This window comes from Syngnathoides biaculeatus, chromosome 14 (assembly GCF_019802595.1).
Source record: "Syngnathoides biaculeatus isolate LvHL_M chromosome 14, ASM1980259v1, whole genome shotgun sequence".
NCBI lineage: Eukaryota > Metazoa > Chordata > Actinopteri > Syngnathiformes > Syngnathidae > Syngnathoides > Syngnathoides biaculeatus.
In genome coordinates, this window is record NC_084653.1 from 20517486 (window position 1) to 20540825 (window position 23340).

The following is a 23340-nucleotide window of genomic DNA, read 5'->3' on the forward strand; positions in this document are numbered from 1 at the left end:
TAAGTGGATGGTGGGGTAGCATTTATTCTCTGCGTGGGCTTGGAGCCATGTTGAAAGTAATCAAATCTACTTTTGATTAATCATATAAAAATTCAAAGTAAGCCACATCTAGCAACATTTGGACACAGACTTTTACAGAAAATTCACTTTGCACTCTTGACGCACATCTTCACCAAGTACTAATTAATTCATACATTTGCATTTCACTGTGTATTTTGTATTTCCTTTTTTAAAAATATATATTTACTGTATTAGTTTTTATCCTGATAATGTATTTGCCGGGATCATCATCAAATCCAATTTTGACAATCAGATTTGTTTTATTCCAAGGCACCGATCCGCGCCATGTTTTCCATGTTGGTTGCAACGTCACGTTTGTATGCGGAAGTGGTCACAGCTGAAGTCGCGCTGGTGAATTTTCACCAGTATTTTTTAGTTTTAGTTTTTTTGGGGGGTCAGAAACTACTCACAGTTTGATTGTTCAAAATGCTGAAGGCGGTTATTTTAATAGGCGGGCCTCAGAAAGGTAAGAATTAACGGCTCGTCATGTCAGGGGGTTGTCATATACGGGCATTAAAATTGTAATATGCTATCGCTCGTTAGTGCTACATTGGTAATCGTTATATTACGTTGACGTGGCCTAACATGAGCAACGATAACTCCTACCTTTGAAATGTGAGGGAAGAGTAATTTCATGATTATTGCGAGGACACAAGCAGTGGTTTTATTTTAGTAAAGTTTGAGTGGGTAATGGGAGTACAAAACACCTGTTAGCGACCTGATTTAAAACATTCATATAATAAACCCATTTCACTGCACTGGCGACATAATTTGCTCCACCAGTGTTGGTGTTAATTTTAACCGCTAATTTAAATTTTAAAATGGAAAAAACATGTCTTGTAAATAATATAATCACACTAGTGTTAGTTTCAGCATGTATCGTCAAGGGTTTGTTACTGTATCATGAGAATTATCTCCCTTAGTGCCGCTTATGATCCTAAAAATAGTAATTATAAGTATGGATACATTTGTTACAGATAGCATCACAGGACTGCTAAGTAAACTAAGTGCTGAAACTAGCACTAGTGTGATTATATTATTTACGAGATATACATTTTTTTTTCCATTTTAAAACTTAAATTAGCAATCAAAAGTAACACCAACACTTCCACCGAGTTCAGAAGTAATTAAAAGGATGCGGCACCTTCTGTCAATAGTGCAGTGAAATGGCTTAATTATATTAATGTTTTAAATCAGGATGCTAACAGGTGTCTTGTAGTCCCGATACCCGCTCAAACTTTACTAACATAAAATCACTGCTTGTATATTCTCAGTAGTCGTCATAAAATTATTATTCTCTCACATTTCAAAGGTAGGAGTTATCCTTCCTCATGTTACGCCACATCAATGTAATATAACATTTACCAATGTAGCATTGACGAGCGAAAGCATATTATAGAGATGTGGAAAAGCCAATCAGGTGCATGAGGAAAATTTGATCCGGACGAGGTCTGACCCTCCTTTGGCACACTGAGAAAATACTCTAGTTACGTGTTTTTGCTTCATAATACTGTACAGTTATCTTATGGCTACAGTGTTACAGGAGATCCATCAAACCATCCATCTTTGTCCCTTTATTTGGGGTCAGGTCGTGTGAGCAGTATCTTTAGCAGGGAAGCTCAGACCTCCGTATCCGTAGCCACTTCGTACAACTCCTCCAGGGGGATCCCGTGGCGTTCCCAGGCCGATCAAGAGACGTAGTCTCTCCAGCGTGCTTAGTGCAGCATCTTTGGTTTTTGCAGATGATCAAGTTTTGTTGGCTTCATCAAGCCATGATCTCCAACTCTCTCTGGGGTGCTTCGCAGTCGAGTTTGAAGCAGCTCGGATGAGAATCAGCATCTCTCAATCTGAGTCCAAGGTCCTTCAAGACGGGGGATGAGATCCTGCCCCAAGTGGAGGAGGTCAAATATCTTTGGGTCTTGTTCAGGAGTGAGGAAAGAATGGAACAAGAGATCGACAGGCGGATCGCTGCAGTGTATGCAGTGATGCGGACTTTGTATCAGTCAGTTGTGGTAAAGAGAGAGCTAAGCGGAAAGGCTCAATTTAGCAGTCACTCTTTTTATCTGTCTCACAATTGGCCTGGGAATGGCTCAGGATCCCCCCCAGAAGAAGTGAATGTTGAGAGGAAAAGTGTGGGCGGCCCTGCTTTTTTCACCTGATTGTGTGTGACATGTTCCCTTGCAGGCACAAGGTTTAGGCCGCTGTCATTTGAAGTTCCCAAACCCTTGTTTCCAATCGCCGGTGTGCCCATGTTGCAGCATCACATCGAAGCCTGTGCCAAGGTGACAGCATTGCCGAGTTTATGGTGGCGTTCATATTGTACGGAGTTTTGTCACCATCTACTGATTTTTGTTTTTTTCCCAACAGGTACCAAATATGAAGGAGATACTACTCATTGGGTTTTACCAGCCTAATGATGAACTCACCAGATTCCTTTTCAATGCTCAACAGGAATTTAAAATTTCCATCAGGTAAACAGCAATTCAAGTCACATAAACACTGATTTGTCTCATTGTTAAATTAGTTTGATGACTTACAAGTGGGCGGCACGGTGGATCAGATGGTAAAGCGTTGGCTTCACAATTCTGAGGTCCCGGGTTCAATCCCGGACTCGGCTGTGATGAGTTTGTATGTTCTCCCTGTGCCTACATGTGGTTTTTCCGGGCACTCCGGTTTCCTCCCACATCCCAAAAACATGCAACATTAATTGGACACTCATAATTGCCCCTAGGTGTGATTGTGAGTGCGGCTGTTTGTCTCTGTTTGTGGCCTGCGATTGGCTGGCAACCAGTTCAGGGTGTACCCCGCCTCCTCCCCGTTGACAGCTGGGACAGGCTCCAGCACGTCCCCCGACCCTTGTGAGGATAAGCGGCTAAGAAAATGGATGGATGGAACTTAAGAGTGGTGGGGTTTTTGAGCGACACCAAACAGATTATTTCAGGAAAAGAAATTAAGTAGGAGTAACATGAAACACGATGGCTGGTTCCGACCCAAATTCTAAACTACTAAGGCCCGCTGCACTCTGAGCAATGCAGCTGGACAACCACTAAAAAAATTACAGTCGGCGACTCACACCCGCGCACAAGCCAGTTGACCGCTGCGTACATAACCAACTCGCCGCAACAAAAAAAAAGTACTATATTAGTACACCATGTTTTGAAACGCTACCTATTATTTTATTGAACCAAAAACGACATGGGCTTATTGTTAAGGGTTTTCAAAGCTTCACAGGGAGCCCTCAAAATATAGTAGCCACGTCCTTGTCTTGTGGAACTGTTGGCGGAAGGTGTCTTGTGTTCTATGTGACAGAAGAGTCTCCGCTAGGATGAAGGGGAAAGATTATAAAACAGTGGTGAGGGCGGTTATGATGTACGGATTAGAGACGGTGGCACTGAAGAAACAACAGGAAGCAGAAATGAAGATGTTGAGGTTCTCGCTCGGAGTGACCAGGTTGGATAGGATTAGAAATGAGCTCATTCGAGGGACGGCCAAAGTTGGATGTTTTAGAGACAAGGTTAGAGAGAGGAGACTTTGATGGTTTGGACATGTCCAGAGGCGATAGAGTGAGTATATTGGTAGAATGGTGCTGAGGATGGAGCTGCCGGGCAAAAGAACGAGAGGAAGACCAAAGAAAAGGTGGATGGATGTTGTGAGGGAGGACGTGAAGACTGTGGGGAGTTAGAGAGGAAGATGCACGAGGTTGGCTTCGATGAGAAAAGATGACATGCTGTGGCGACCCCTAATCGGGACAAGCCGAAAGGAAAAGAAGAAGGGGGGTGTGGACCTTTGTCCCCAACATACCATGTTAGTGGTGTTATACAGAGCAGTGACCTGAAAATAAAGAAAGCCGCAGTGCCATAGGGGTTGAAGTCAGTGCCGCCACAAATAATGAACTCCGACGAGGAAGGGAGTTGAATCCATGCATGCAGAGCACAACGGATCAACAATCTATCGCCTGAACAACTCACCCACCTCGTCTTTCAGTTTGTCGGCAGGCATGCTTACCGTAGCTTTACTTTTCTCGTGCACAAGGTATTTACAGGAATATGCGGCCCTGGGTACTGGAGGAGGCATCTATCACTTCCGAGATCAAATCATCGCCGGTGGTCCCCAGGCTTTCTTTGTTTTTAACGCTGATGTGTGCTCAGCCTTTCCTCTGACAGAGATGCTCAGCTTCCAGAAAGAACACGGAGAACCAAACAGCTTTGTTATACTGGGAACGACGGTGAGTTATCAGGATTGGCAGTTTTTTGTCATTATAGAACTTTTTCACAGACGCTTTTGCTTGATATTTTCGACCTTGTACTGTTCTAGCATTTGGTTCGTCAGACCCATTTCAAATGGAAACATTAACACTCCCGTTTCCTTTTTCAGGCAAACAGAAAACAATCCCTGAATTACGGCTGCATAGTTGAAAATGAGGAAACAAATGAGGTATATGACCTCCCTGAGTTATTTCCATAGACACTCATCTTCTCATCTCTGGTTCCACTAAAAACCGTAACAGTTACTTTTTTTTTTTTTTCATTAGGTTTTGCATTATGTGGAAAAGCCCAGCACATTTGTGAGCGACATCATCAACTGTGGTATCTACCTCTTTAACCCAGAGATTTTCCAGCATATTGGAGCAGTTTTCCAAAAAAATCAACAAGACATGATGCTGTGAGTTGTGGAACTTGTTGTTAGGGCATCCATGTATCCATGTGTGTGTGTGTGTGTGGTGTGTGTGTGGTGTGTGTGTGTGTGTGTTGGGCGGGGGGAACCATTTTATGAATTTGGTTCGCTTCATCTGTTGTCCTTTTTTTTTTTTTTTTTCTTCTCTCCACCATGATTTTGTGTATTCCCACACAATCATCAGTTTTCCATATGACGGGTAAGTTGGCATATGTCAACTGCACGGTGTGGTTGTAGTGGACTTCTAGTTTGATGTGAGTTACCTAGCAGCAATGGCTGATTTTGCATAGGATTTTTTGGTGATAGTTTCCCATGCCTGTCTCTTAACTTTTTTTTTTTTTCCCGAATTAGTGTTTCAGGAAGGGCATCCGGCGTAAAAATTGTGCCAAACATATATATGCGTTCATCTGAAATGATACGCTGTGGCGACCCCGAAAGGGACAAGCCGAAAGGAAAACAACAACAAGTGTTTCAGTGAAATATTACGGTTGTGTCTTCGTAACAATAGGAACACATTAATGGTTAAATGGTGGTTATGGTTCTTCCGCAAACTGCACAAGGTTGCTTCAAAGTGGTAAAACCGTTTTGCTTTTGCTTTTGGGTTTGGGAGGCACCAGATTGGAAATTTTTGAGGAGGTTTAACAAGAAGATTATTGGCAGAACTATTTTCCAAGCCGGGTTTAACACAATTAATGTGTAGGTTGCTTTAGATTAACGACCTATCTAAATGATGACAAACCCTTGATACTTGTTCATTAGTTGGTCCTCCCAGGGACAAATTGTCACATGAATTTGACCTGTGGAAAAATCCAGCGGCTCACACATAACCATGAGTAGATAAACACTTGTGCTTTTGTCCAATTCTGCACTTTGAACAACTGCACTGTGAAGAATATTTGTATAAGGACGTCCCGTACGTGGTCAAAGTGTTACTTGGTTCTTGAACCAGATGAAGTAAACATTTGTTTTGAATGGTCCAAATGGGCGGGGTGCGGGGGGAGTACTTTTCAAGCTCAGCCTAAACAAATAGTCAAAAAGTGAAAGCTGTACTCTAGTCACTCATAGGAGTGGGGGAAAAATTGTATTTTCTGTTAAGGTGTGCAGTTACACTTGTGTTTTGTTATCTAGATATTATCCTTCAAGTTTTTTTTTTTTTTTTTTTTTTTACATGTATCAGAAAAAGTGTAGCCATCCTTACATGCTAACGCAAGATACAATTCACCTAAATCAAGATTTACGCTTAATCAGCAGAATTTCTCATCATAGAAGTTAGAAGTAATGAAAGTAGATGCAGTGCAAAATCTCGCAGGGATGACTTTGCCTGAAACTACACCTCCCTTTCGGTGAATGTCCCTCTATGAGTGGAATCCTTAAGTTCTTTTCATCAATATTTAACACCGTTTCATCTCCCGGCTCTCACAATACACTTTTAGAAGGACTGATTAGCATGGAGAGCCATCCACTTTAGGTTTTGATCAAATGTACGGATGGGCTTTGGTTTGAACCGCGAGCTGACAAGTGATGCGTTTTAACTCTAATCGCGCCTGCGTTCAATTCTGAATTCTGATACGGCAAGCCTTTGATAAATCTTTGTTTGGCTTTTCAGGTTATCATCATCCAAGTGGCTACATTCTCAAAACATCAAATTTAGATTCAAGAACCTTTTAAAAAGATTGCCTCGCATTACATTATTAAGTGGAATGGCTGACAACCAATGACCAATGTTTTTTTTTTTTTTCATTTAATCACTGGAATCAATTGCTTCTTAGTTTTTGTGGCTATTTTGTTCCACCATTGACATCAATTGTATGTCATCATGTTGCACAAGTGTACAATTCACATCCATCACATCAATCTGAGGACTGAAGTCAAGTGTTTGTCGCTGGCAGAGAGGAGACGAACAATGGTTGGCACAGAGCAGAAGCCATCAGGCTGGAGCAGGACATCTTCACTGCCCTTGCTGGACATGGCAAACTCTACGTTTATAAAACACTCAGATTCTGGAGCCAGATCAAATCGGCAGGGTGAGTGAAAGAGATGAACGTCGTCATTGTCTTAGCCTGTTAGTATTTTTTGTTCATCGATCACGTATTTTAACACACTACAGTTTTCGCTCGTTTTTTACAGTGTATTTCGATGCCACTGTAAAATGTATCTAATATGATTCTAAAATTTTTCTCTTCCGCAGGTCTGCAATTTATGCAAGCCGCTTGTACCTCAACCAATATCACAAAAGTCATCCGGAAAGGCTGGCTTCAAATAAAGATGGCGGCCCTAAAATAAGAGGTAGCGCTCATTCACACCGTTGCATCATTGCCTTCAAACATTGCATCGACTTAAAACGTTATAAAATCTCTTATTTTGTTCTCTAGGAAATGTTTATATTCATGCTACTGCCAACATTGACCCCACCGCTGTAGTAAGTGCCATCCAACACTATTAATGTATTAATGCACTATTAATGTGATGCACAAGCAACTCGTGTCGAATTGATGAAAATAATAATTGTAATTACCGTAATTTCCGGCCTACAAGCCGCAACTTTTTTTCCCCACACGCTTTCAACCCTGTGGTTTATGCAGTTATGTGGCTAATTTGTGCATTTTTTCTAATGGCCGCAAGGGGGGCATTCGAGCGTTAAAGTTAAGAATGAGACCGGTGGAATATATCTGCCGAGGAAGTGAATTTTACCGGCCCTGCTAGCGCTGCGCTGTGCTGGCGTGTCTCAGTAATATCTATCGATACGTTTTATTTTAACCAGCCCTGTTAGCGTTAGCGTGGCGTTAGCACTGATGGTAGTGCTGCGCTAGTGTTAAACTTTCGGTGTACCATCTTTCTTTGTAAATGTCTAGTGTTTGAATGTGGATTACAATGTAGGCACTTGCGGCTTTTACGCAGCTGCGGCATTTGTATGTACCAAATGGTATTTCCTTTACAAATGTACTCGCTCTGTAGGCCGGGAATTATGGTACATGTCATGTTTTGTTTTGTTTGTTTTCATGCAGTTGGGTCCTAACGTCTCCATTGGTACTGGAGTTACTATTGGTGCCGGGGTTAGAGTGCGGGAATCCATTATCCTTCATGGAGCAACTCTGCAGGTAAGCCCCTAAAGCTAGCTTGATATGATTAAAGAAGACATTTTCTTCATTATAGTTTGAGAGAGTACTTTATTGTAATCAGATTACAATTGATTTATACTGACCAGATCTGATTGTCATGAGCGTCACCATCGCTTTGCAAAAAAACATTTTCAGGCATTTTTTTCTTTTTTGTCAGGGTTGTGCTGTGATTCAGATACATAAAAATAAACTGTAGACAAAATCTCCCAAAAGTAATTTCAATGAAACAAAAGGAGGATGCAAGGGCATGAAAGACAAAACTATGAGATACTCGTGAGCAAAAAAACTAATTACACGAGGAGATGCGACAAAAGTTCAGTGTAATGAATGAACACAAACTAGAATTGAGTAAACTAAGATGCTGGGTGGATGATGTCACAAAAGTTGATGACGCGGACTATAAAGGACTGTTGATGTCGTTACTGTTCAACGGTAAAATGTAAAGAAAGTATACAGACGGAGCTAAACATGAGTACATGGACGTGAAGGAGTGAATATTCTGACACTAGCACACGATCATTCGTATGTACTGTACCTATTCCCTGCATGTCCCACAGACACGCTAAAAATGGCAGAAACCCCTGCAAAACCCATAGAAGTCACTTTTGACACCTTTGCAGTGTTTTGTCATGGTTATACAACCAACTTTGCACACAAAGCAAAACACTTGTCACAAGTGTGGAGAACGCAAATACAAGCGAGCAGCTCATGGCAGGCGTGCAACAGAGGAGGTCCCTTTTTACACAAGAACACAAATGCTGATAGACCAGGGAACAAAGACAAGAACAATTCAGCGGAGTTAACAAGTACGCCAGAGCACAACACTGGCTGTAAATAAAGACAAGAAAACAGGGGAGCTGTACAGACTAATGACAAAGATGAAAACACAGTTGGGATAAAACACTACAGAGCCATGCAGATGAGATCAGGGAAAATTAATTGCAACGCTGAGCGTAAAAAGGGCCCTCCACAGGAAAAGAAGTGACAATCCACCAATATAAACATCACCACAAGTGAGAGTCTGAGGAACAAATACAAAGTCCAACAGAAAAAGTCCATCAACCTGTCTGTGAATGAAATGACTGAAGTTGAAGACTTTGTATTTTGTCTCCTGGTGTTGTAGTATAAGGCAGCACCGTGGCTGGATCACAGTGGTCAGCACGCTCATAACTTAATGGATTCTATGTGTATCGCCTGTAGAACTCGTGCACCTACGTCATAAAATCACGTGACTTTTGTTCACTTCGCCACATTGCCGGTCAAGATAAGCATTGCTCAATGCTAAGTCGGTTGGAGACGACATGGAAATGTCTTGGAGCACGACGCCCAGAGTACTCAGACATTTAGAAGGTGAAAATAAACGACTGTACGGTGTTAAATATTGATGAAAATTTACATAAACTCGGCGTAGAGGACCCGTATTTAATGTCGAAATCGATGTTTTCGCAATAAGAAATTGGACTGTCAATTTGCTTCCGCTTGTCTTGGACAGCTGGATCTACACATGGAGCTGTGAGTAAGTCGTCGAGATTTACACGGAAAAGTTTTGAAGCGTATAGAAGTCTGGACGCATACGAATACTTTGTTGCTGGATCTGTTCTCATCAGGAATAAATCCCACATAGTGACGGTTTTGACGCCTCGTGAACGCGGAAGTGTGTTTGGCGACATGTTAACCTTTGCTGGAATCCATCGATCTTTTCAGCGAGTATTCAATACAAATACTAATATTTAAATAAATGACCCCTGGTTTTACACAAACGTGCATTCATTAACTATGTTTGGGAAAAAAAGGAGGACAAGCGAGTTGGCTCCTCCGTAGCGTTACCCAAGATGTACTTATAATGCCATGACTCATTTGAGAACAATGCGTTAAAAAAATTAGACAGTCGGCTCCTCCGTACACGAAGCGTGTTGCGGCCACAAATTAACCTATGTAAACCTCTGTGTGACCTACGGTTTATTTTCTTTTTTCTAAATACGCATTGGACTCATTTGAGAACAATGCATATTAAAAAAAAACAAAAAAAAAACGTAAATTGGGTAGAGGATTACCGAAGATTAACGTGTGGCTGCAACACGCTTCCGTGTATGTTGGAGACGACTCGGTCTTTTTTATTTTTATTTTTATTTATTTATTTTTTTTTAAAACGGATTGTTCACAAATGTGCCAACTTGGCATTATAAATACTTCTTGGGAATTTTAGATTGAGAAGAATAATTCCTACCCGAAGTGAAGTGATAGGTACACAGTCGTGCGTATTTGGTTGGGCACCATCCATCACGTTTAATTTTCGAAATCCATCAATATTTTCTGGTCTTTTCAGCCGGTATTCCAGAGAATGATCTCTTTGAATATCTGTCTCGTCTGTTGTAACAACCAACAGCACAACAATCCTCGGGCATAGTGAATATTCTTCTCCGGTTCAATGTCCCGCACACTGTCGCGCAGCTCTTTTTGACCGGCAATATGGTGCCGTGAAAATGGTGACATCACGTGCACGAGCTCTACAGAATGATTGATAGTTTTATTTTTGTGTCCATATTTTTACCTTCAGGACCACTGCTGTGTCCTGAACAGCGTTGTAGGATGGGATAGCACGATTGGCAAATGGGCACGAGTTGAAGGAACTCCCAGTGACCCAAACCCCAATGACCCATACGCAAAGATTGACAGTGAGACCCTCTTCAGGGAAGGAAAGCTCACCCCATCCATTACTATTCTTGGTAATATTCTTTATATTTCATTTGTTTATTCGTTGTTTTACGTTTTTTGCATTATACCAGGCACCAGCTTGTAATTATAACACTTTTTTTTTTATTCACCCTCAGGTTGTAATGTGTCCATACCCAGAGAGGTGATAATCCTCAACTCTATTGTCCTGCCACACAAAGACCTCAACCGCAGCTTCAAGAACCAAATTATTCTCTAGCTAATCTTCCTCACACTGTTTCCCCCGCACTCTCAGTTGCAAGGGATACACACAACGCACCTGAGTTACTGTATATAAGATGTCAGGAGCGACGATACGGGACATTCATTAAGCTGCTTTGAAAGGTAGATTTTTATGTATTTGTCCTCAAGGCTTTACGCGTCATTGGGTGTCAGTGGTATTAGGAAGAGCAATCATACTTGTTGATTCACCTTGAAAAGTGCTGTAAGTGCCAGACTTAATAACTTTACCGAAATGTTAAATTACCGGCAGTGCAAGAGTAATATACTGTATCATATTTGGTGGATGTTAATATGACGTATAAAGGGATTTATAGAGGAACACATTTTTTCCTCAAGGATTAACAGTAATTGTAAGTGAATAAAAATTGACTAGTGGTTAAAAATTAGATCTCGTTATTTGCGTGGCACTTTGAAACAATTTAGTCGTACGAGTGTCAGTAAAAGCTGACTACCAGCGAAATTAATCAGCGATTTGGTATTTACATTGCAATCAAGTTGGATAGTTTTCTTTCCGTGTGCATGCATAGCGGGGAGGGGGGGGGGGGGCAGACTGTTCGACTGTTCATAAAATCAACAGAACACGGTTAAATCGAGCATTTGCATTCACTAGATGAACCGTACCCATTGGCGGATACGGCATATTAGCATTTACTTAATAAGCTCCTCAACCGTCATTATCAACTGTGCACTTTCAATTTCAATTATTGCGGCATTAGGAAGAAATGTAAAATTCAGATAATGGAGCCAAATCCCATTTCCACTTTAAGTTGGGATGGTTGCATAGAACAAATTAAAACAGAATATAATGTGCAAATCCTTTTAAAGCGATGTACACTGCTAATTCCAGATATTTCTTTTTCAAATTGGGAAACTGTAATGTTTTTTTTGTTTGTTGTTGTTGCAAATATTCTTTTATTTTAAATTCAATATGCCGGTAACTTGACGGAATCCCTCCCACCCTCCAAAAAAACAAAAGAAATTTCAAGGGAAAAAAAATGCTGTTTCTTTTGCTGTAAAGGTAAAAAAAAATACTAAATGACATTTTAATATCAAAAGTGTTGTTGTATGCAAGGCCCCCTCTGTTCTGTCTGTAATATCTTTGTTATAAGCATTGTGGCACCCAAAAGGAAGCTATTTTACTCATTATTAATATAAGAATTAATTGGCGAGTTAATCATTTACCCATCCGAGCATCATAATCAACATGGGCTACACACAAAAAAAAAAAATCATATCTGCTGCTCCTAATTACATTACTAGTGTTTTTTTTTTCAATTGCACGGCTAGTTTAGTGACTTGCACATGCAATTTAGGTGGCATCCTCGTCATCATGATTTAAATGCGCTTCTTCTGGGGCCAAAGTTAGCAATCAAGACTTCTGTACTCCACAGAAGTTCACTGCGAAGATTTGTTTTTCGCTTGGACTAAATGCGGTTTACAAAGGGTTTTATGTAGTCTTTTGGGAGTTTTTTCTTTCTTTCTTTACAATGGGAACTACGCTCAGTAGTATCAGGGAAGGACAACCTGTCCAACACAATTACTGTATGTCAGTAAAATAGGTCAGAAGAACTGCACATCACAACCTTGCAGGTGAACGTATCAAAGTGGGAATCATTGAGGGCGCAGCTACCTTATGTGCAACGTAGCATCAACCCATTTCCTGTAGCGCTTGTGCTCATTAAGGTCGCAGGAGAGGTGTAGCCTGTACCAGCTGACTTAGATTGGGAAGCGGGGTACACCATGAACTGCTGACCAGCTCATCGCAAGGTACAATTGCTAATTTGCAGACCATTATTAATGCATGTCTCACAAAAACAAAAGTATACAAAGCTCGTAAGGACCAAGGCCGGGCGAGAATCGCAAAGCAAAATGTTTATAATTGTCTGAATGTTTAAAATGTAAGTAAACTACAAACTGTGATCCCGAAATGTAAATAAACTCATATTACATACCTTTAAAAAATGAATTAGAGATTGTCTAATGGAAAAAAAAACGTTTGAAGAAGTGCACATATTTTGCCCTCACAATATTAATTGTCAGGCAATAAAGAAATCTGCCATTTATTTGAGTTTGGCTTTGTCTTAATGGTCAGTCAGAAGACCAAAAGACAAAGACCATCTTCTTCCACTCACAACCCAGGCAAATCTTAGAACCTTTTTAACATGCAAATGTATCCATTCGTCAAACTTCCTCGTCGCTATTTGCGACTTTCCTATTAGCCGTGGTTTCGGCGCCATCTTGTGGTATCCTTGGGAATTCCATGAATAGCAAAGTTTTTCTGTGACTAGCTGAAAAACTGTGCCAAACAAATATGAGCGTTCATCTGCGATGACACGCTGTGGCAACCCCTGATGGGACAAGCCGAAAGAAAGAAAGAAATTTGAGAAAAGCTTCCACAGAAAAGAAATGTGAATTGATGACACAAATCAATGTTTAATGTACTGTTACGGAATATTTGATGCAAATTTGTAAAAAAAAATACACACTGTGTATGTTGTTTCTTCCTGATTCACAAATAGTTACTGATTCTAATCTGGATGAATAAGAGTCAATACTGCATAACACGGTAAGTCAAATGTTATGATAACATGTTTATTTTTATACAGTTACCGTTCTTATGAAACAATGAAGGCAGCAGCAAGAATTAGTGGTCCGCCACACAGTTCGGAGTTGGAATCCGGGACTGTGTGGAGTTTGCGTGCTCTCCCCTGTGCTTGGATGAGTTTTCATCATGCAGGTTCGTTGAAGACGTTTGCACAACTTGCACATACACTTTTGATGGTATCATCATCCTACACTGAGCAGTCTTGAACCCTAGTGAAGCGTAGCGGTATCAACGATTGACAGATAGAAACAAGTTAGTCACCTGCAAGTTCATTGAGATTCCTGTTAATGTTTTTCCCTTGGGCTAAATGGCAAAAAAAAAAGAAACAAGATGACAAGACCGTTTTGATGTTCCTTGCGTTGTTTTTTTTTTCCCTTCTTCCAGAAGCCTGTGTTATTTTCTGTCTTGACAATGGAAATACTCTCAGTAATTTCTGAGAAGGGTAACCTGTCAAACACAATCACGTCAGTAAAATAGTTCAGAAGCATTGCACTTAACAACGTTGCGGGTAAAAGTGTCTCAAAGGGGAATCAGTGAGGGCTCAGATGCCTTCTGTGCAATTGGAGCATCCATCCATTTTGGATCGCGCTTGTTTTGTTTTTATTTGGGTGAGGTCTGAGATGTGATCACTATCAAATACCAGGCAGGCAATTATTAAAGCGACATGAAAATATGCGTCGTATCTTTTTAAAAAAATGTATTGGAGAGTGGGTGCCGCGCTGGCGCAGCTGGAAAGCGTTGGCCTCACAGTTCTGAGGACCACTCCTGTTTCCTTCCACATTCCAAAAACATGCTGCATTAATTGGACACTCTAAATTGCCTCTAGGTGTTATTGTGAGTGCGACTGTTAGTCTCCATGTGCCCTGCGATTGGCTGGCGACCAGTTCAGGGTGTACCCCGCCTCCTCCCCGTTGAGAGCTGGGATAGGCTCCACCACTCCTGTGACCGTTGTGAGGATAAGTGGCTAAGAAAATTCGCACACGTGTCGGCAGTGACAGACAGAACTTTCTGACGACGATCAAACACGCATATGATCCCTTTCCAACCCGACTAATGCCCTCGGTCTTGACCTCCAACATGGCGGACAAACAAAAAAAATGATCAAGTGATCAAAAACTGATCTGTTTACTTTCAGTTTAGCCTACTTGAGTCTTGACCATCAGTTTGCGATTGGCTGGCAACCAGTTCAGGGTGTACCCCACCTCCTCCCTGTTGACAGCTGGGATAGGCTCCAGATCCTTCGTGACCCTTGTGAGGATATGTGGCTAAGAAAATGGATGGATGGATGGATGGATAATTAGTGTGTCTAAAGTTCCATTAAAGAATGTTCAAAACACAAAGTGCAGTATTGTTGGTATCTAAAATGCTTAATGAGTTAGTAATGCGTATGTTTGTTGAGTCAAATAATAGGTCGAAAATAAGGTTTGTAGGTCGCCCCTATGTCGCCACAGCGCGTCATCTCAGATGATACGCTCATATTTGTTTGGCACAGTTTTTACGCCGGATGCCCTTCCTGACAAAACCCCTCAGCATATATTCCTAAACGTCAATAGGATTTAATTAAAACTCATTCACTGCCACCCTTCCCAGTAAACTTTGATATTTGACTTGTGAAGCCGTCGATGGCATTGAACGTTAGTAATCAATTATCATGCCCATCTGTACCAAAAAAAAAAACAGGTCAATTTCTACAGAATGGCCATCAGAATGTGTTGGCTACAAAAGTAGCAGTCGTTTGAGTCTCGCTTTTGTTTTTCGACTTATCAAGATTTTGTATATTTCTCACATCTCCTCAAATCAAACGCTACACACCGCCGATTTTAAGAATAAAATACCTGAATTGACTTCAAAAGTCCACTTTTGCGGTGCGTCAGCAACCGCTCTCGCACAAGCGCTTCCCTCAGGCACTCAAGGAAAGGAGATGGAAAGTTGGCAGAACAAGACCCGTGGGAAAGAGATCAGCGTAATAATGTTTATTTTCTACTGTACTGCCTTCAAATAGGAGGGGAATGCGCAAAACTGTTTACCGCCGGGAAACATCTAACATTAAGATTAACAAGACGGCAAATTAGGAGCGGATAAGTAATTATTGTTTTTCTTATCGCTTGATTATGGCATAATGGCAAATGCGGTTTTTGCAACGAGCACATCTGTTAAGTGTTAAGAGTAATCGGCTCCAGTCCCGGAAGAAATGAATAGAAAACAGCTTCTGTCGTTTCTCTCTCGGCCGTGTTTGTGTGCAAGGATACGGGAGCGAGCGTGCGCCGGTCTGGCACGAGAGGCCCGTTGGACCACAGGCGACGGTCCGGGGATGTTTCCACCTGAGAAGACAGGTGGAGGGTCTGGATGAGCGTGAAGATGCCTAACAGAAGCCTAAAGGGCTGACAAATGAGCTGTCAAATAGGAACTGACGTCCCCGACTCACACGGTGAGGGGAAAAATAGCATTTGGCTGTCGGGCATCGCCGGTGAATGCTAATGTTTTGCTAAACTGCACACTGAAACATAAAGCGTGCCAAATCCCTCATTCCCCTAACAGGTGTGAAGCAGGTGGTTTTGTGTTTCGCAAACGTCGTTCTGATTTTGACAAATTCAACGCGGAAAGTCACCCCCCCCCCCACCCCACCACCACCAAGAGACAGGAGCACCAAAGACAAATTAGCCGGTGAAGCTTCAGTTGCATTAATGCGACAAACACGGCGGGGACATTACCGGGTCGCTTTTGTCGTCATCAAGGGGATAAAGCTGCACATTCTAATGAGATCCGATCCAAAAGCTGCATCAAAACGTTTGCCTTATGTTCGGTTTTGACTGATACTGTCAGATTGCTACATTTAGTGTCTTGATTGCGATGCGATGCAGTGCAGTTCTACTCCACTTAGTCTCTGTAAAGTGGAAAAAAATGCATTGTCATTGCGACACAGCACAGGGAAGAGTGTTGTTGAAGGTCAAGTGTCATGCCTATAAACATTCTAAAATAGATGTTGTCTGGAAGAATACATATAACATTATTCACTTCAATGTCTATACGAAAAAATAATATGAGCAGAGAGCGCGTCATCCGTGGCAAAGTTGCGGAAGTGTCATTCAACATTCAAGTGGTAGCCATATTGCCTGCAACATCTGTTCATTACGTCACACCGGGAGATTTGCCATTGAAAACACGCTCTTTTTGGAAGCGCTTTTCAAAGAAGAGAACATCTCACATTCGAGTGAAGTGACCGGGGCAATATCACCTTATCGTTTCGAGCCATATTTAGATGATATGCGGATCACTTCTAACTAGCAACAGACTCCCAGACAGTATGTATAAGCCGGCCCGGCCGAAGCCGTCCGACGCAGATGAGGCACCGCTGAAGTCGTCCGCCGCAGACACAATCGAGTGAAGTGACCGGGGCGATATTACCCTATCTTTTCGTTTCGAGCCATATTTAGATGATATGCGGATCACTTCTAACTAACAACAGACTCACAGTCACTATGTATGAGCCACCCTAGCCGAAGCTGTCCGCCGCAGACACAATCAAGTAAAGTGACCGGGGCAAAATTACCCTATCGTTTTGTTTTGTTTCGAGCCTTATTTAGATGATATGCGGATGACTTCTAGCTAGCAACAGACTCCCAGACAGTATCCATAAGCCAGCACGGCCGAAGCCGTCCGCCGCAGACACAATCGAGTGAAGTGACCGGGGCAATATTACCCTATCTTTTCGTTTCGAGCCATATTTAGATGATATGCGGATCACTTCTAGCTTACAACTGACTCCCAGACAGTATATGTGACCCACTCAGGTGGCACTGCGATGAGCCACCCTGGCCAAAGCCATGCTCGGCGCCAACGGGTACGTCGACACATTTAGCACCCCTGACTTACGTGCACCGATCTTTTGTTATATTCTGAGAGGTTTACGCCAACCCCCCATCCCAACTATTTTTTTTAGTAGCTGAATACACACCTACCTGTCATTTGGAACCCACGAAGCTCTTGTGCTTTGCACTTGCGCAATCCATTTTTCACTGCAAACCGGGTCTTTTGGAAAAGTATGAAGAGTGAATCCATCCTCCCGAGTGTTCGAACAATAACCAGCGAGCCGGCATTTTGGCTAACACGAAGGAACAACGAGCTACCTTCCAGCAGGTAAAACTAGTTGAAACATACGAGACCGCCTAAGTGGGCGTCTGCTGCTAACGTCACTTCCTGCTTCTTCTCAAAAACAAATACCAGGAGAGGATTTTCATGGCGGGAGTGACAAAGAGCCATATACGTTAAAATCATGTTGTGTGGTGAAAAAAGCGGATCGGTCCATTCCAGCTGTCTTTTTTTCCCATTAATAACATACTAAAAATCATCCATTTCATAACAGTGGACCTTTAACAATACTGCCAAATGTGAATGATTACAATGAACACTTGAGAAGAGGCTTCAAAATATTTTTTTGTTTTTTAAAAAAGGGTGTGAGTATGTGTGCTGAATGAATGAAACCATCCTTCAGTGCACAATAGACGCAAACTTGTGCAGCAACTTTTTTTTTTTCGCCGACATGTTTGAGCAGCGAAAAATGTTCTCGTATTGAACTACTACAATCCGCGTAAATCGTAATCGTAAATCCGCATTGAAGACCGCGGCCCAAAGACCTCGGTCGGAATCATCACAGGGAAAAACAGCCTTAGTTTCGCTTCTCAGCAGACGGAATTTTCCCTGCAATTTCTGCCCGGCGCCTTTGAGCGCGGCGTTTTGCGCAAGCGTCGGGATGAAACCAAGAGAACCCGTTTGAAGTGGACCGGCGGAAGCTTGTTGGGGAAAGGGCTTTATCACGCAGTATGCACATAAAGAGAAATTATGAAATTTTACACGGTATTGGTGGCAAAAAAAAAAATCAGGTGCTATTTTGACAACCATAATGCCCTGGCACAGAATACACAATTATATTCGAAGCCTAAAAAACCCTAAAAAAAAACAAGAGAAACATGTTTTGCAAACAAATGAACTCGTGAGAACTGGGGTGCGGGATTTATATTTTAGTTGTGTATATGGCAATGGGAATATTTTCTGGTTACGTTTGTAGACATTGTGCCCCCCCCCACCAAAAAATAAAATAATGTTTCATTAAAGATGATACATAACTCATACAGTGTGAACAAGCGGCTGCCCAGGAGCCAATAGAAGGGCACTCAGATGAAAGTTTTATATATAATATGTATGTATGTATATATACACAGTGAAGAAAATAAGTATTTGAACACCCTGCTATATTGAAAGTTCACCCACTTAGAAATCATGGAGGTGTTTAAAATGTTTTATCGTGGGTGCATGTCCACTGTCAGAGAGACAGAGAAAATGTATATATTTTTTTTAATGATTTGTTTGTGTGATACAGCTGCAAATAAGTATTAGAACACCTGAGAAAACCCATGTTAATATTTGGTACAGTAGCCTATGTTTGCAATTACAGAGGTCAAATGTTTCCTGTAGTTGTCCACCAGGTTTGCACACAGTGCAGGAGGGATTTTGGCCCACTCCTCCACACAGATCTTCTCGAGATCAGAGAGGGTTCTGGGGTATTGCTGAGAAAAACAGGAGTTTCAGCTCCCTCCAAAGATTTTCTATTGGGTTTAGGTCTGGCGACCGGCTAAGCCACACCAGAACCTTGATATGCTTCTTATGGAGACACTCCTTGGTTTTCCTGGGTGTGTGAGAATTCTACCTGATACACAGGTGTTCAAATACTTATTTGCAACTTTATCACACAGATAAATTGTTAAAAAATCATACATTGTGATTTTGGGATTTTTCTTTTTAGATGATCTTATCTCACAGTGGACATGCACCTATGAGGAAAATTTCAGACCCCTCCATGATTTCCAAGTGGGAGAACTTGCAATATAGCAGGGTGTTCAAATACTTATTTTCTTCACTCTATATACACAGTATATGCAGTATTCCCACCAATCATCACTCTTGTGTAGAAGGATGTTTTATAACTTCATGTTCGTGTTTCAAGCAGAGAGGCCGGTGAAGCCAGCTGGAAAATTTCTTGCTTCCCACCGGAGGGGGTCCACGGCCCAAGAGGAACCTACTGCAATATTAATTTGATATGCTCAACTGCATTACCACAATCAATAGTTGTTGGTCAACAGAATCGACATGGATGGCAGTTGACAATGCGTGTTTTGCTGATTCTCACACAGCAGTGTCAGAACACATATGTATAAAATATCCATCCATCCTTTCATTTTCCGAGCTGCTTATCCTCACAAGTGTCGCAGAGTTTATAGAATAAAATTTTAAAATTATGAAGTATTATTTTGGCAGCACGGTGGTCAGCTGGTAAAGAGCTTGCCTCACAGTTCTGAAGACCGGGTTCAATCCCGGACCCTGCCTATGTGGAGTTGTTTGCATGTTCTCCTTGTGCCTGCGTGGGTTTCCTCCCACATCCCAAAAACATGCAACATTGGTCGGACACTCTAAATTGCCCCAAGGTGTGTTTGTAAATGCAGCTGTTTGTCTCTATGTGCCCTGCAATTGGCTGGCAACCAGTTCAGGGTGTGCCCCACCTCCAGGCCGTTGACAGCTGGGATAGGCTCCAGCACTCCCGTGACCCTCGTGAGGATAAGCGACTAAGAAAATGGATGCATGGATATGTTTGTCATGGGTCAGATTTATCCTTTTGTTGTTTGTAAAGCAAGAAGGAAAATAGATTGGGGTCACCCAGACAATTTTCCTATTTTTGAAAGCATTTGTGTCCATTTATTTTAACCACAATAATATCAAAAGTGTATTTCTAATAATCTTATCTAAAACATGTATATATGGAAAAAAAAAACCTTACATGTTTTTGAAAAGACATTTCTAAGTGAGCCCAATATTTGGAACGATAGTTCATGTATGTATACTTACTCTTTCGGAAATGTCCCGCACCCATCCATTCATCCATTTTCTTTGCTGCTTATCCTCACGAGGGTCACGGGGAGTGCCTCAGCCTATACCAGCTATCAACGGGCAGGCGGCGGGGTACACCCTGAACTGGTTGCCAGCCAATCGCATGGCACAAAGAGACAAACAGCCACACTCACAATCACACCTAGGGGCAATTTAGAGTGTCCAATTAATGTTGCATGTTTTTGGGATGTGGGAGGAAACCCAGGCAGGCACAGGGAGAACAAGCTAACTCCACACAGCCGGGGCCACGGGATCGATCCCTGGATTGCAGAACTGTGAGGCCAACACTTTTCCAGCTGCTCCACCGTGCAGCCTTGTCCCGTACCCATGCTATGAAAAAAAATATATATTTTTTTCCTGGTGCTTGATATGCCCACTTTTTTGCTGTAACAAAATTCTGACTGCACACATTGAGTTTTGATGATGGTGAAAATATGATAACGCCATTATTTCCCCTCAAGTGAAAAAGAGATTAAAGTCACGGAAGGAAGCAAAGGGGGCAGAGGTGACTCATCGCTAATAATTCAATGAAACATTCAATTGTGGTCGTGCGCAAGTAGGGTTAAGAAGATATAATTTCATTTTTATTGATGGTGAATCTACCCCCCCCCCTCATCTGTGTGTTGTTTGTATCCAATAGAGGGCACTCATGTCCTGTTGCTCTCTGTGTGTGTGACCTGCTTTGGACTCCAGTTCATAAAAACTTTCCAATGTTCAAGCAAAGCAGAGCTGCACCCAATGTATGCCACTCAGTTAAAAAAAAAAAAATGTATTGCACAGTATTAAACTTCGATCTTTTCACTTGCATCCCCGCAATGACTATACTTGCTCTCCGCCGCCATGTTTTTTTATTCAACAATTTTGTGTGAAATATTAGCTCTCGGTGCGCACATTCTCTATAAATCACAGTTTTTTTTTTTTTTGGTGTAGTTAATTATTTAATTTTGCATTAAAACAGTATTTTCTTTCAGCTGTCTGTACACATCACTGCAGTGTGTAATTGTCGCTGTCCGCTAGCGCACTGCAATTGTTTTCAGGCTAAAAAGCTGTTTGGCTGTGAAGTATTTCATAAAGAAATGCCACAAACAAGCCTATCATTAAACAACTTTAGTAACATCATTTTAGATTTTCATATTTTTTTTCCGTTTATTCACCCCCCAGTCCCCCCACGCCCGCCAAGGTACTGGCTGCACTAACAAGGTCGAAATGCACATAAAAGACAACAAAATGAGGATCAAGACTCAAGTAGGATGACCTGAAAGTAAACGCATCAGTTTTTTGATCACTTGATCGCTTTTTTTTTTTTTTTTTTTTGCCCGGCATGTTGGAGGTCAAGATCAGGGGCATCAGTCACGCTGGAAGCGGATCATATGCGTGTTTGATTGTTGTCAGAGAGTTCTGTCTTTCACTGCCGACATGTGTGGGAAGAGAAGAAATACATCGATCCATCCATTTTCTTTGCCGCTTATCCTCACGAGGGTCGCGTAGAGTGCTGGAGCCTATAGCTGTCAACGGGCAGCAGGCGAGGTACACCCTGAACTGGTTGCCAGCCAATCGCAGGGCACAAACAGAGACAAACAGCCGCACTCACAATCACACCTAGGGGCAATTTAGAGTCTCCAATTAATGTTGCATGTTTTTGGGATGTGGGAGGACTGGAGGAAACCCACGCAGGCACGGGGAGAACATGCAAACTCCACAGGGGCGGGTCTGGGATTGAACCCGGGACCTCAGAACTGTGAGGCCAGCGCTTTACCAGCTGATCCCCACCGTGCAGCCCACGTGCATACTATTGAGGTATTTTATTTATTTAACCATAGTTCATGTTCCACGCTGCCAAATGAGTTTTGCGTGTGCAATATATTGTTTTGAGAAGGTACACATGTGATGATGTCGTTGTTCTTCACATTTCTAGGTGATCTGAAGTGCCTCCTTCCACTGCCGTCGCATGTCCACAAGAACGGCTTTAGATCGGCTTTTCATCCACATTTGGAAGTGCCCTGATCCCAATTTGAAAATATCCATCTTTATAAATAATATCTCCGCCGATGGTCCTTCACAACGACTTTGCGCATCTCGGCTATTTATGTATGTTTACTGAAGTGCATTGACTATTTCAAGGAAATAGACTAAAGAGGTGATGAAACGATGACGAGAGGAGTCTTGAGAACCGTGGCTGCTCGCTTCCTTCTTATGGCGATAATCTCGCTCAGTTTGAGCATTTTACTTCCCTTCTGGTCAAAGTCAGCAAAGGTGTCACGTAGGGTCACCTGTGAATTGCGCTCAGGGATTTTCCCCTCAGCCGACAGACTCGGGCTGAGGAAAAAGACATTTACGATCGCGGGTCTGGGCCGGCAATCGTAAATGTTCAAAATTTACGATGGCCATTCCTTACACGTGGTCAGCACAGGAGTTGGTGTAAACCACCAAGTCCGCGATTTTGTCGTAAAAAGGAACGTTCGCCGATCAGGAGGCGCCTTGAAGCTCACGCGGTTGCCGGACACAAATTGACGACGAACTGCTCGTGTTAAGCGTTTGTTCAATCGTCATCACCTTTCCGGAGCTCCCAATTAAAAGCTACGAAGAAAAGAATCCGCTAGTAAAAAGGAACGTGGTCATAAACACAACTCCCATGTTTTCCAAATGCCTTTGTTGAAGTCTTTTCTTTGATGTACATTTTTTTGAGGAGCTCTCCAGAGATTCGCACTTGTTTTTTCATTTGTTTTTGTTTACCAGACACTGTTGGTGATGTCAGGTTGCGTCTCGGGTGTTCCTTCAGCCCTGCGGCCATCTCCATCCTCATTGCTAACAGCTAAGGTCATCCTTCCGACGTGTTCTTCCTTTTGCACTGGTGTGACCCCCACCCCCTCACCCCTAAGCTTTGCCCCAGGGCCTTCTGCCTCAGATCCTCGTGTTTCATGACTCATAAGTACTCAGGGAACCCGCTTGAGGTGCTCTGCTCTCGGATCCTGGAGCCAATGGGCCTGT

At 42.2% G+C, this 23340-nt stretch overlaps 1 protein-coding gene across 1 annotated transcript; it reads left to right on the top strand.

The window, feature by feature from the left end:
* Nucleotides 1–362: 362 nt before the first annotated feature.
* Nucleotides 363–13247, top strand: gmppaa (GDP-mannose pyrophosphorylase Aa). The gene is made up of 12 exons (XM_061842288.1): nt 363–526; nt 2245–2342; nt 2428–2531; nt 4093–4285; nt 4435–4494; nt 4592–4722; nt 6624–6758; nt 6923–7020; nt 7107–7153; nt 7740–7832; nt 10411–10579; nt 10685–13247. Exons 1-12 carry the CDS (start codon nt 487–489, stop codon nt 10783–10785), a joined length of 1269 nt encoding a protein of 422 aa, XP_061698272.1. The 5' UTR covers nt 363–486; the 3' UTR covers nt 10786–13247.
* Nucleotides 13248–23340: the final 10093 nt, after the last annotated feature.

Excerpts from the sequence above, each read along its gene's own strand:
- gmppaa (XM_061842288.1), top strand. The coding sequence starts at position 487 with ATGCTGAAGGCGGTTATTTTAATAGGCGGGCCTCAGAAAG. Across the intron at positions 527-2,244 it reads AATAGGCGGGCCTCAGAAAG|GCACAAGGTTTAGGCCGCTG; the intron begins GTAAGAATTAAC and ends GTTCCCTTGCAG. Across the intron at positions 7,833-10,410 it reads TTCATGGAGCAACTCTGCAG|GACCACTGCTGTGTCCTGAA; the intron begins GTAAGCCCCTAA and ends TTTTACCTTCAG.